Source organism: Microcebus murinus, chromosome 19 (assembly GCF_040939455.1).
Source record: "Microcebus murinus isolate Inina chromosome 19, M.murinus_Inina_mat1.0, whole genome shotgun sequence".
NCBI classification, from domain to species: domain Eukaryota; kingdom Metazoa; phylum Chordata; class Mammalia; order Primates; family Cheirogaleidae; genus Microcebus; species Microcebus murinus.
In genome coordinates, this window is record NC_134122.1 from 2,634,323 (window position 1) to 2,647,797 (window position 13,475).

At 43.0% G+C, this 13,475-nt stretch overlaps 2 protein-coding genes and 1 long non-coding RNA gene across 3 annotated transcripts in view; all 3 read left to right on the plus strand.

The window, feature by feature from the left end:
- The window catches only part of LOC142862412 (uncharacterized), a 47,319-nt gene that overhangs the window by 28,513 nt on the left and 5,331 nt on the right, over nucleotides 1–13,475 (plus strand). The window lies entirely within an intron of this gene.
- Nucleotides 219–1,261, plus strand: LOC142862383 (olfactory receptor 1f45-like). Its single transcript, XM_075994874.1, has one exon. The coding sequence runs from the start codon at nucleotides 286–288 to the stop codon at nucleotides 1,219–1,221; it is 936 nt and encodes a 311-aa protein (XP_075850989.1). The 5' UTR covers nucleotides 219–285; the 3' UTR covers nucleotides 1,222–1,261.
- LOC105859568 (olfactory receptor 1F1-like) lies at nucleotides 9,905–10,933 on the plus strand. The gene has a single exon (XM_075995465.1). The coding sequence runs from the start codon at nucleotides 9,992–9,994 to the stop codon at nucleotides 10,931–10,933; it is 942 nt and encodes a 313-aa protein (XP_075851580.1). The 5' UTR covers nucleotides 9,905–9,991.

The window sequence follows — 13,475 nt, forward strand, 5'->3', positions numbered from 1 at the left end:
CAGTAATGACCAGTACCTGCCTTGATTGTTTATGAGCTCCAGAGCTGTGGGGAACAAAAATTGGGTGAGTTTTTACCCACACCTGTGGGTCATTTCCACTTTAATTTTATAAACTGGACTCAGAACACTGGGTCTTCCTCTGTAATGTCCTCTGTAAACATGAGCCCAGAAAGTAGCATCAGCAACAATTTTATCATCACTGCCTGAGAGCAAAATTCACCACCATTTCCCAAGTTTTTGCATTTATCCTTCTTTGTCCACCTCCGGGCCCAGGATCCCAGGCTGATGAGAGGCACAAACCAGTCGAGTGTCTCCGAGTTTGTCCTCCTGGGACTCTCCAGGCAGCCCCAGCAGCAGCAGCTCCTCTTCGTGCTCTTCCTGAGCATGTACCTGGCCACGGTCCTGGGAAACCTGCTGCTCATCCTGGCGGTCAGCACCGACTCCCGCCTGCACACCCCCATGTACTTCTTCCTCGGCAACCTGTCCTTCGTGGACGTCTGCTTCTCCTCCACCACCACCCCCAAGATGCTAGCCAATCATGTGCTTGGGATCCAGACCATCTCCTTCTCTGGTTGCTTCACACAGTTATATTTTCTCAGTGTGCTTGCAGGCATGGACAATTTCCTCCTGGCTGTGATGGCCTATGACCGCTTTGTGGCCGTGTGCCACCCCTTACATTACATGACAAAGATGACCCATCAGCTCTGTGTCCTGCTGGTCGCTGGGTCATGGGTCGTTGCCAACCTGAGTGCTCTGTTGCACCTCCTGCCTCTGGCTCGACTCTCATTCTGTGCAGACAACACCATCCCCAACTTCTTCTGTGATGTGACTCCTCTCCTGAAACTCTCTTGCTCGGACACGCACCTCAATGAGATGATGATTCTTATTGCAGCAGGGCCTATAATGATTGCGCCATTTATTTGCATCCTGGTGTCATATGTCTTTATTGCTTGTGCTGTCCTGAGAGTACCATTAACAAAGGGAATATGGAAAGCCTTCTCCACCTGTGGCTCCCACCTGGCTGTCGTGTTCCTCTTCTATGGCACCATCATTGCTTTGTATTTAAACCCCTCGTCCTCTCACTCAGCTGAGAAAGACACTACAGCTACAGTGTTCTATACAGTGGTGACGCCCATGCTAAACCCTTTCATCTACAGCCTGAGGAACAGGGATTTGAAAAGGGCCCTGGGAAAGGTGATTGGCAGGAAGACATGCTCTTAGTGGTGTTAAGTGCTGTGGACCCAGCACATCATTCCCTGGCACAGAATCTTTGCCAACTCGTTGAAATACAGCAATCTAATGATTAATATGTCTTCGAGGAACTTAGAATAAACATGCTCAGTAGATATCTGTCAGTGAAGTCTGACTTAACAACAACCCTGCTCTCTTAAGCAGGTTATGGTATTTGTTTCTAATGATTATATTTTAAATTCTTTTACATACAAGACAAATTTTTCCTTTCTAAGTGATGTCTTTGAAAGGCTACATGTTACAAATATTTTGGCACTCCTTTTTGTAAATGTTCTTAGAATCTACAGCAGTGGTTTTCAGTCCTGACTGCGTGTTAACATAACCTGGGTGCTTTGAAAACACATACAGCTGGTTTCCCAACAAGGTTGTTTTGTACAACGTTGTTTCATTACGACAGTGATGAGAGAAAAGATGGATTCCTGCCTGGGGCACTGTGTGTGGAGTTCACATGTTCTCCCCACGTCTACATGGGCCTTTCTGGTTTCCTGTCACATCCCAAAGATGGTCATGTGAGATGAGCTAGCGTGTCTACATTGTTCCAGTAGGAGGCGGTGTGGCCTGTGATGGAAGGCTGTCCTGTCTGGGGTGATTCCTGCCTTGCACCCTGGGCTGCCGGATAGGCTCCAGCCACCCATGACCCTGACTAGCTGGAATGGGGTAAATAGTTATCTTACTTGTTTTCATTAATCTTTCTTAAATGTATGTATAGCTCACATGTATTTGAATGTTTAATATTGCAAGTGTTTTGGTCTTTATTAAACATTTGGTAGTGTTTTTGTGACCAAAAATGTGCTGTGGAAATAAGTCTCATCTGTATCAGCTAGCCTTTGGTAAAATTGGTTCCGTCATATGTCATTTTGCTTATGGTCACAGCTTCCAAGAACCTGTGCACAGTTGCTGTACCACATCTCAACTGGTTATATCAGAATCTCTGGGATGGCCCTGGGTGGTGGTATTTTTCTCCTTTAAGTTCCCCAGGGGGTTCTGTGCATCTTCTGAGCTGACAGTCACACTGCACTGGATGTTTCATGATTGCTTTTCACAAAGAGGGAGTCTGTGGGCCATGCGCTGTGCTGAGAAGGTTGGTTCTTTTGCCCTAATTTACACTCTTGGGCCTCACAGACGATCCTAAGAACAATTCATAAGTTTTCAGTGTCTCAACATCCTCCTTGACTGCCTGACCTTACAGGGGCATATTGAACATAACGTGTGCCTTTGATTTTGAAACAACATGTCCACATTTGCGATTCTGTCTATCCAGGATACCTCTCTGTCTTCTCCCTGTGTAGTAAGTTCTCCCTGACCTTCCAGACTCAAGTCTTCTGCTCTGTGAATCGTTTGCTGATTCCTCTAGACTGAGACTGTCATTCCCTCTCCTGGATTCCCCCAGAAAGATTCTCTTTGATTATTGGACATGTACGGCTGCCTAGTCTGTTCATTGCTTGGTGCTGTCCTGACTCTGGCTTCATCCTCAAGACCCTACAGATGTGAGGTGTTGGGACTCACCTGTCTCCTGTGCACCTTGGAAGCACCACACAAAGCTCAACTCCCGACACAAATTACACACGCAACCCACTTTTACTGAATAAGTGAAGGAATGAACATCGTCTTAACTTTCAACTTGACATCCTTAATTGGGCAATAGGCTTAACAATCATATTCCAGGAATCATAATACAATATTTACATACTGCAAAAGATTTCAAAATATCTGAGAAAATCTGTAAAAGCACTATTAAAAACATAAAATAATTGTAAGCAAAGTTGGCCTCAAGTTATATATAATATTTTGTGAGATCATATTTTGTGACCTCACATTTCCACTTACCATTTCCTATGTGATGTTTGTGCTTGCATGATAGTTCATAATATGGACATATTCTCATTTATTTGACTAATCCCCAGCTTTAGCAGATTCGATTAAATTGCAGGGGATATCAGGCTCACACAACTTTGCATCTATTAACATTTCCACAGATAACAAACGTGTTAGAGCCTTTTCAACAGCAGGGGCAAAAATTGGGTCTGAGGAAAAAAAAAAAAATTGGGTCTGAGTTCTTTACCCAGTTATCCCACACAGTCTCTCTGGCCCTTTCTGTCATGGGCACCATATCTCCTGCTTGCTGACAAAGGCTCCCAAAGCTCCCTCACCTAATGGAGTCAGCCAGGCCCAAGGTTCATGAATGTTATACAGTCACCTTGTGTATTGTGTATGTAGTATCTTTTCCTTTAATCCTTTCTTAGCTTAAATTCTAACTGTTCAATAATAAAAGTCACTCCCTAGGCTTTCTCGTGTTTTGGGCTTGTGAGTTATACACCTGCGTGTTTTCTCCAATGCTGTCTTATTTGTGTGACTAAAGAAATGGGCTCTTTTCCTTGGTTTCAGGGGTTTCTTTTAATGGCTTTCCTGCTGCATGTACTTCTAGTTTTTGTTTTGTTTTGTTTTGTTTTGATACAGAGTCTCACTCTGTTGCTTGGGCTAGAATGCCGTGGCATCAGCCTAGCTCACAGCAACCTCAAACTCCTGGGCTCAGACGATCCTCCTGCCTCAGCTTCCCGAGTAGCTAGGATTATAAGCATGTGCCACCATGCCCGGATAATTTTTTCTATATATTTTTAGTTGGCCAATTAATTTCTGTTTTTAGTAGAGACAGAGTCTTACTCTTGCTCAGGTTGGTTTCGAACTCCTGACCTTGAGCCATCCGACCCCCTTGGCCTCTCAGAGTGCAAAGATTACAGGCCTGAGCCACCGCTGAAGGCCCCCTTCTGCCGGGGCCTGCTTTTCTTTCTGTTAGAAAGAAAAAATTGGAGCCCACACACTCGGGGAAAGAAGAGCCTGCCTCCACCAGTTTCAGTTTTTAAAAAGAATATTTTTCAGATTATACAATTTAATATTCCTTGGTATAGAATTTTTTAAGAAATTGCAGGCAATTATAGGGTAGTCCAAACTTCTAATAATTCTTCATTCAATGTGAAACCTCCATAAATAGCTTTTGTATTTCTACCTAGTCTTTTTCCAGGACCCCACCAGATGAATTTGCTCCTGCTTACCCTGGGCCCTGCTTTGATAAAATGGACGTTTCCTTTGCCTAGTAGACTTGGTGGTTGAGAGCCTCAACTCTGAGCCTAAGAGAGCATGACCGGAATTCTTTCTCTGCCTCTTACTGGTGTGTGACTGTGGCCACTTTTGTCATCTAAAGTAGGAATAACTATAGCAGCTGCCCCAGAGGTGGTTATCAGGAGCAAATTCATAATGGGTTGAATGGTGTCCCCCCCAAATATGTCCACCTGGAACCTGTGAATGGGACCCATTTAAAGAAAGGTTCTTTGAAGATCTAAACAAGTTAAGGATTTGGAGAAGACATCATCCTGGATTAACCTTTACTGTGAATAAGTGTCGGGAACTCATTTATGAATGAAAATTGTGGGCTGTACTCTGAACATTCTGATTCCATGGTTCTGGGGTGAGGGCCAGGGGTCTGCATTTTAAGAAGCACACTGCTAATTCTGACTCATGTGGCTCATAGGTCAAATTTTTGGGATATTGCTGTAAAGGAAACTGATTAAGCTTCCAGGATCTGACACCAAAAAATCTGAGTTAAAGTCATGACTCTACCACTTGCTAGCTGGGTATTCTAGAGAAAATGTACTAACCTTTCTGAATTTCAGTTTCCTTATCTGTAAAACAGGTATCATAATGTTGCCTACCACAGTGGATTATTTTTGTTAGAACTATAATAAATGGAAGAATGTGTGCCAACCACCTGAAATGTCACAAATGTGAGCTCTTTAGCCCACCAGCTGTTACGTTTCTGGGTCAAAGGGTGGGCAACTTATATTTGTACCATGCTGTCTCACACTTTTAGTGATGCAATTGTCCACCATACCCTTCTCTCCCGATGTACTCCAGTAGGATTTACTTTTTATTTCCTGTATGCACTTGGATTTGTGGCCTGGGCCTGCTGTAATACCAAGAGATGTCACCACCACTGTCCTGCTATGAGCCTCCCTTGTTCCTCACTTAACATATTTTTATTCACAACTTATAAGCCCAAGAACATTTACAAATCTGTTACCAGCATCTGAGGGGATGGTTTTCCAAGTTCTTAGTGATTGTGGGGAAAAAAATTTCAGGACGAACCCTGTAAACCTGGCAAGAAATGGCTTTTTATTGAAAGCAAAAGTACCCTCTCACAAGAGACAGTGGGCAAGCTTGAAAAAGAGCAGCTGCATTGGGAGGAGGTGGTTTCAGATCTTTTATAGTTTTAGTAATTGAGGGGAAGAATATTCAAGACCAAGAGGTTAGCTTTTACTAAGAATTTAGGAAGTAATTCTTAGAATTGGGTTCCCTATCATTTTTATACTTTACATGGTCTCAGAACCTTCATGGTGATTTCAAGGGTGGAGAAATTTAAAAACCACAATGTAAATGATATAATTAGCCAAAGTTCATGTAAGGTGACAGAGATACCTGACAAGCAGGTTGAAGTTGATTCTTGCCAGTAGTTACCGACTCCTCTAATCACCTTCGTTTAGGGGTTGTTGAACACCTGGACCCAATCTGCAAGTCCCTCCTTCTGGTCTCAGCCCTCTTAGTCTCCTACTCTAACAAATCCATCTGTTATTTTCTCTTTCCTAAGGTCAGTCTTTTTGAAATAGTCCTAATATCTTTAACCATTTTTAAATGTTCCTCTTTGGACATCCAGAAATTTTATATACCCCTCCAATTTGGGGCACTTACATCTAAATAATGGAAGGAGATCTTGGCAACTTATTTCTCCATCAAATTTTCACTTTTAAGAATTTAATGCATGGCCTCCCGTGGTGGCTCATGCCTGTAATCCTAGCACCCTGGGAGGCCAAGGCCCGGGGATCACTCAAGGTCAGGTATTCGAAACAGCCTGAGCAAGAGCGAGACCCTGTCTCTACTAAAAAAGTAGAAAGAAATTAATTGACCTACTAAAAAAATATGTAGAAAGTATTTTCAAGGCATGATGGCACATGCCTGTAGTTCCAGCTACTTGGCAGGCTGAGGCAGAGGATCGCTTGAGCCCAGGAGTTTGAGGTTGCTGTGAGCTATCCTGACGCCAGGGCACTCTAGCCTGGGGAACAGAGTGAGGCTGTGTCTCAAAAAAAATAATAAAATGAATTTAGTGCATGCAGAAACTGTTGAAAAGCTAATCCAATGAACAACCACATATGTATGACCTAGATTCAAAATTGTAATATCTTTGCCATTTTTGCTTATATAAATTTTGTAGTTTTGAGCCATTTGAAAAGTCATAGGGTTCATGACACACCAGCCCTGTATCTCTAGGGCTTCCTTGGACTAAGGACATCATCAAACATAAACACAGTGCCCCTAACACACCTCAAAATTAATAATTCCCTAATGTCATATAATTTATGCTCCATATTAAAATCTCCCCAAGTGTCTCTTATAGCTATGTATCTTGAACCAGAATCTAGTCAAGTTTTCAACACTACTTTTGGTCTCTTTATTTTATTTTATGTTTTTGATTGTTTTTGAGAGAGGGTTTCACTCAGTCACAGTTTTTCTGAAATCTAGAATAGCCAACCTTCTTTTTTTATTGTGATAATATAAATACCTATACAACACAAAAAATCCACTTCAATGTTCTCAAAGTATAAACTCAGTGGCATTAATTACATTCACACAGTTTGTAACCATCACCACTATTTGTTTCCAAAACATTTTCATGATCCCAAACTTAACTCTGTCACCATTAAGCAATAACTCCTTGTTTCCCCTTCCCAGCCCCTAGTAACCTCTAATCTGCTTTCTATGCCTAGGGATTTGCCTATCTAGATATTTCATATAAGTGGGATAATACATTATTTTTCCTTTCCTATCTGGCTTCTTTCACTAGGCATAATGTTACAGGGCTCACCACTTTGTGGCATGCCTCAGTATTTCATTCCTTTCTTCATGAATGAATAATATTCCCTGGTAATGTGGTAAAAATCTACCACATTTTGTTTGTCTATTCATCTGTAATCGATACTTGCATTGTTTTCTACATTTTGTCTATTGAGAATAATGTTGTGATGAAGGTTGTTCTACAAATATCCATTTGAATCTCTGTTTTCCATTTTGAGTGGAAACCTAGGAATGGAATTGCTGGGTTGTATGGTAATTCTACATTTAGCTTTTTGAGAAGCCACCAAACTTTTGCTGTATCATTTTACATTCCCCCACCCCTGCAACATACAGAGTTCTGATTTCTCCACATCCACGCCAATATTTATTTTTCTGTTTTTTAAAAATTATAGCCACATATGTGGAAGAGAAGGGGAGCGCCTCTCTTCCTCCATTTAGTCCTGGTGATAATGTCTGTAACCGGATTCTCACATGGAGTGGATTCAGTTCATGGCCTGAGATGACCAAATATCCCAGTCTCCTGTATACAATGGTTGGTTCAGGTTTGGACATACAACCCACCAAGGCATGATCACAACCTTACTTGGAGACAATATATAAACATTAGTAAACAGAAGTTCTACATGCCCTGTGATCACTAGTCTGAAAGGATGTTAGCTTGGAGTTCCTGATGGACATCTTGCTGTCACATGAAGAGGGACGGTCTACAGAATGAAGTTGAGCAGTAAGATGGAGAAATACAGGCTTCTGATGCTGTTATTTGGGTCCCTGAATTTAGCCCTTCCTGAAACACATGGGCTTTGCAAGAAGACACTTTGGACTTTGCAATTACATCAACCAATAAATCCCATTTCACCTTGGGTGGACATGAGTTGGTTTTTATTGTAAACAATGCCTTTATTAATTCAGTACCTATTTTCCTCCTCATCCCTAGATCTTTCATAATTAGCATTGTGTATTGGTTTTTTGTTGTTGTTGGTTGGTTGGTTGTTTTGTTTTTTTTGACTATCTTTGGAGATACAATGGCCAGAACTTGACATCTAATAGCATGTGTCCAATGGCAACCTAAAGGCTCATTATAACCCTGAAGTTTTGGTCTTGAGTTACTGGAAACAAGTAATTGCTATCTATTAAGACACATTAGTCAGAAGAAGAAGGACAGTTCATAAATAACTGAAAATGGAGATTGGTTAGATGCATACTCTGGTTTCAAGAGGGCAATCTTTTCAGGAATTGAACTGCCACCTCTAACCCAGGGTTCATGATTTTTGAGAGTAACTCTTTAATTTTAGCAGCCCAGGAAAGCAAACCTGCCAGTGCATGAGATCAAATGCTTTATAGGCACCTTAAAGCCCGATCTTGCCTTCAGGACAAGTATTTAGGAAAATTCTAGAAGAGTGATACATATTGGACTCAGGAATTCTGTTTCCTCACTGGAGTCCACATTCTACCAATTTATAAATGGACTCAGCAATGGTTTCTATTATATTTCTATCTCATTCACCCAAATATCAAAATATGGAAGAAAAGACTTGTCATCTGGCCCCTTTTAAAAATAACTAATGACATATGAAGATAAGAATATGACCCTATTTCCAAATGACATTTATCCAGAATATAGTTGATTGAGCAGAGAGTTAGGGATGTCAACATAATTAAAACGTTCAGCCTCAACTAGTGGACCTAGTCCTAGCTCTGTGCATTGATGAGGTTAGGAGACATGAGATGTTTGGCATAAATGACCTCATTTAATCACGATTACCACAACTTGAGACAAAGTAAATATTATTTCTCCACTTTATAGATGACAAAATTTTGTGATTCAGGAAAGCTTGGAAGGTTTCCAAGGTCATACAACTAGTAATGTTTGCTCTGGGAATTGAGACAGATCCATGAAAACCTAAAGGTTATTATATGAATCTCTATTCAGATGGGATCACACATTTCTCAACAGGGACACCACCCCAGCTTGGCTGGACAATAAAATACAGCATCCTGTGTTTTCTGTAACAGAAGGTTTGTTGCTAGTGGTCACCCTGAAGATTGTATCATTGTCAAAGTTGCCAAGAACTGAAGCCAGAATTACACAACTCGGGTGGCAGGTCTTTATTATCAAAGCTGGACCCAAAAGAGCACAAGGAGGAAAAGGGACAATTACTCTCAGGTTCTTTCCAATGAGGCTCTTGGGGAATACAGCCCTAGTGACCATGGAGGCTGCAGTATAAAGCTTGCCCTATGATTCTTCCAAACATCCTTCCTGTACCAAAGTGCTGAGTCTGTGTGTTCCTGCTCTTTATTCCTGCAGACTTAACCTGAAAACCCCAGTGATGAGTTCCTCTCCCTGAAGGAATAACTCCTTGCCAGGTCTGAAAAAGTGAAGCAAGTGACAGTGAAGACTGCCATTCTTTCTGGGTAAGCGTCAGATCAGTGGCACTGCATGAAAACTGCTTGTTGGGCAATACTCAGAGACACACTCCTCCTCTCTTTTACTGGAGCCACAGAAACCATCCTGAGATCCTCAGCAGTTCCTCACAATAGCCCAGTAATGACCAGTGCCTGTCTTGTCTATTCATGAGCTCCAGACCTGAGGAGAACACAAATTGGGTGAGTTTTTGCCCACACCTCTGGGCCATTTCCACTTTAATTTTATAAGCTGGACTGAGGGAGATCAGCAAAGAAGGCTGGCTCTTACCTCTGTATAGTGCTCTGTTAACGTGAGCCCAGAAGGAGCAGCAGCTACAATTTTATCACCACCACCACAGAGCAAAATTCACCACCATTTCCCAAGTGTTTGCATCTATTCTTCTTCGTCCGCCTCTAGGCCCAGGATCCCAGGCTGATGAGAGGCACAAACCAGTCGAGTGTCTCCGAGTTCCTCCTCCTGGGACTCTCCAGGCAGCCCCAGCAGCAGCAGCTCCTCTTCGTGCTCTTCCTGAGCATGTACCTGGCCACGGTCCTGGGAAACCTGCTGCTCATCCTGGCGGTCAGCACCGACTCCCGCCTGCACACCCCCATGTACTTCTTCCTCGGCAACCTGTCCTTCGTGGACGTCTGCTTCTCCTCCACCACCACCCCCAAGATGCTGGCCAATCACGTGCTTGGGATCCAGACCATCTCCTTCTCTGGCTGCCTCACACAGATGTATTTTATCAGTGCATTTTCAGGCTTGGATAATTTCCTCCTGGCTGTGATGGCCTATGACCGCTTTGTGGCCGTGTGCCACCCCTTACATTACATGACAAAGATGACCCATCAGCTCTGTGTCCTGCTGGTGGCTGGGTCCTGGGGCGTGGCCAGCCTGCATGCTCTGTTGCACACCCTGCTAATGGCTGGACTCTCATTCTGTGCAGACAACACCATCCCCCACTTCTTCTGTGATGTGACTCCTCTCCTGAAACTCTCCTGCTCAGAAACCCACCTCAATGAGATGATGATTCTAACTGAGGGCCCCCTTTTCATTGTCACCCCACTTGTTTGCATCCTGGCTTCCTATGTGCACATCACCTGTGCTGTCCTGAGAGCTCCTACCACAAAGGGAAGATGGAAAGCCTTCTCCACCTGTGGCTCCCACCTGGCTGTCGTGTTCCTCTTCTATGGCACCATCATTGCTGTGTATTTCAAGCCCTCGTCCTCTCACTCAGCTGAGAAAGACACCGCAGCTACAGTGCTGTATACAGTGGTGACCCCCATGCTAAATCCTTTCATCTACAGTCTGAGGAACAGGGATTTGAAAAGAGCTCTGGGAAAGGCGTTTGGCAGGAAGACATGTCCCTACTGGTGAAAGTGCTGTGGACCCATCCCATCATTCCCAGGCACAGAATCTTTGCCAAAACATTGAAATACAGCAATGTACTTGTTAAAGTGTTTTTGAGGAGCTTAGAATAAATATCCTCAGTGGATATCTGTCAGTGAAGTCTGACTTAAGAACAACCCTGCTCTTTTAAGCAGGTAATGGTATTTGTTTTCAATTATTATATTTTAAATTCTGTATATACAAGACAAATATTTCCTTTCTATGTGGTCACTTTGATAGGCTACATGTTACAAATCTTTTTGCACTCCTTTTTGTAAAAGTTCTTAGAATCTAAAGCAGTGGTTTTCAGTCCTGTCTGCATGTTAACATAACCTGGGGTGCTTTGAAAACACATACAGCAGGTCCCCTGCAAGGTCGTTTCATATAATGTTGTTTCATTACGACAGTAATGAGAAAAAAGATCGATTCCTGCCTCAGAGCACTGTGTGCAGAGTTTGCATGTTCTCCCCACTTTTGTGTGGGCCTCTCTGGGTAGTCTGGTTTCCTGCCACATCCCAAAGATGTACATGTGAGGTGAGCTGGTGTGTCTACATTGTCCCAGTAGGAGTGAGTATGGCCTGTGATGGAAGGACATCCTGTCTAGGGTGATTCCTGCCTTGCACCTTGGGCTGCTGGATAGTCTCCGGCCACCCATGGCCCTGACCTGGAATAGGGTAAATAGTTATCTTACTTGTTTTCATTAATCTTTCATATATGTATGTATAGCTCACATGTATTTGAATGTTTAATATTGCAAGTGTTTTGGTCTTTATTAAACATTTGGTAGTGTTTTTGTGACCAAAAATGTGCTGTGGAAACAAGTCTCGTCTATATCAGCTAGCGTATGGTAAAATTGGTTCCGTCGTATGTCATTTTGCTTATGGTCACAGCTTCCAAGAACCTGTATATGGATGCTGCACCAAACCGCAATCATTTAAATCAGAATCTGTGGTTGGGACTGGGGCAATGGTATTTTTCTCCATTAAGTTCCCCAGGGGGTTCTGTGCATCTTCTGAGCTGACAGTCACACTGCAATGGCTGTTTTGTGATTGCTCATCACAAAGAGAGAGCCTAGAGCCCTTCTGGGCAAACCAGTAGAGGGGGGGAAAGGAGACTCGGTGGAAGTTCTCTGTGGGCCAAAGTGCTGTGCTGAGAAGGTTCGTCCTTTGGCCATAATCCACACTCCTGGGCTTCACAGAGGATCTTAAGAACAATTCATATGTTTCAGTGTCTCATTATCCTCCTTGACTGCCTGACCTTACAGGGGCATATTGAACATAACCTGTGCCTTTGATTTTTTTTTTTTTTTTTTTTTTTTTGAGACAGAGTCTCACTTTGTTGCCTAGGCTAGAGTGAGTGCCGTGGCGTCAGCCTAGCTCACAGCAACCTCAGACTCCTGGGCTCAAGCGATCCTTCTGTCTCAGCCTCCCAAGTAGCTGGGACTACAGGCATGCGCCACCATGCCCGGCTAATTTTTTTTCTATATATATTAGTTGGCCAATTAGTTTCTTTCTATTTATAGTAGAGACGGGGTCTCGCTCTTGCTCAGGCTGGTTTTGAACTCCCGACCTCGAGCAATCCGCCCACCTCGGCCTCCCAGAGAGCTAGGATTACAGGCGTGAGCTACCGCGCCCGGCCTGTGCCTTTGATTTTGAAGCAACATGTCCACATTTGTGATTCTGTCTGTCCAGGATGCCTCTCTCTCTTCTCCCTGTGTAACAAGTTCTCCCTGAACCTTCCAGACCCGTCTCCTGCTCTGTGAAGCCTTTGCTGATTCCTCTAGGCTGAAACTGTTATCCCCTCTCCTGGATTTTCCCAGAAAGCTGCTCTTTGAGTACTGGACATGTATGGCTGCCTTGTCTGTTCATTGCTTGCTGCTGTCCTGACATTGTCTTCATCCCCAAGACCCTACAGATGTGAGGTGTCAGGACTCAGATGTACCCTGTGCACCTTGGAAGCCCCACACAAAGCTTGGTCCTCACACAAATTACACACAAACCCACTTTATTGAATAAATGAAGGAATGACCATCGTCTTAACTTTCAACTTAACATCCTTAATTGAGCTTAACAATCATAGGCTTAACAATAAGCTTAACAATCATATTCCTGGAATCATAATCCCATATTTACATACTGCAAAAGATTTCAAAATATATGAGAAAATTAATCTGTAAAAGCACTATTAAAAACATAAAAATAATTGAAGGCAAAGTTGGCCTCAAGGTGTATATAATATTTTGCAAGATCATATTTTGCGACCTCATTTTTCCACTTACCATTTCCCATGTGATGTTTGTGGTTGTACGATAATTCATCATATGGACGTATTCTCATTTCTTCGACTAATCCTCAGGTTTGAGCAGATTCAATTACATTGCAGGAGATATCAGGCTCACACAACTTTGCATCCATTAACATTTCCACAGATAAACGGTGAGAGCCCTTTCAACAGCAGGGGCAAAAATTGGGTCTGAGTTCTTTACCCAGTTATTCCCGCCCAGTCACCCTGGCTCTTTCTGTATGGGCAC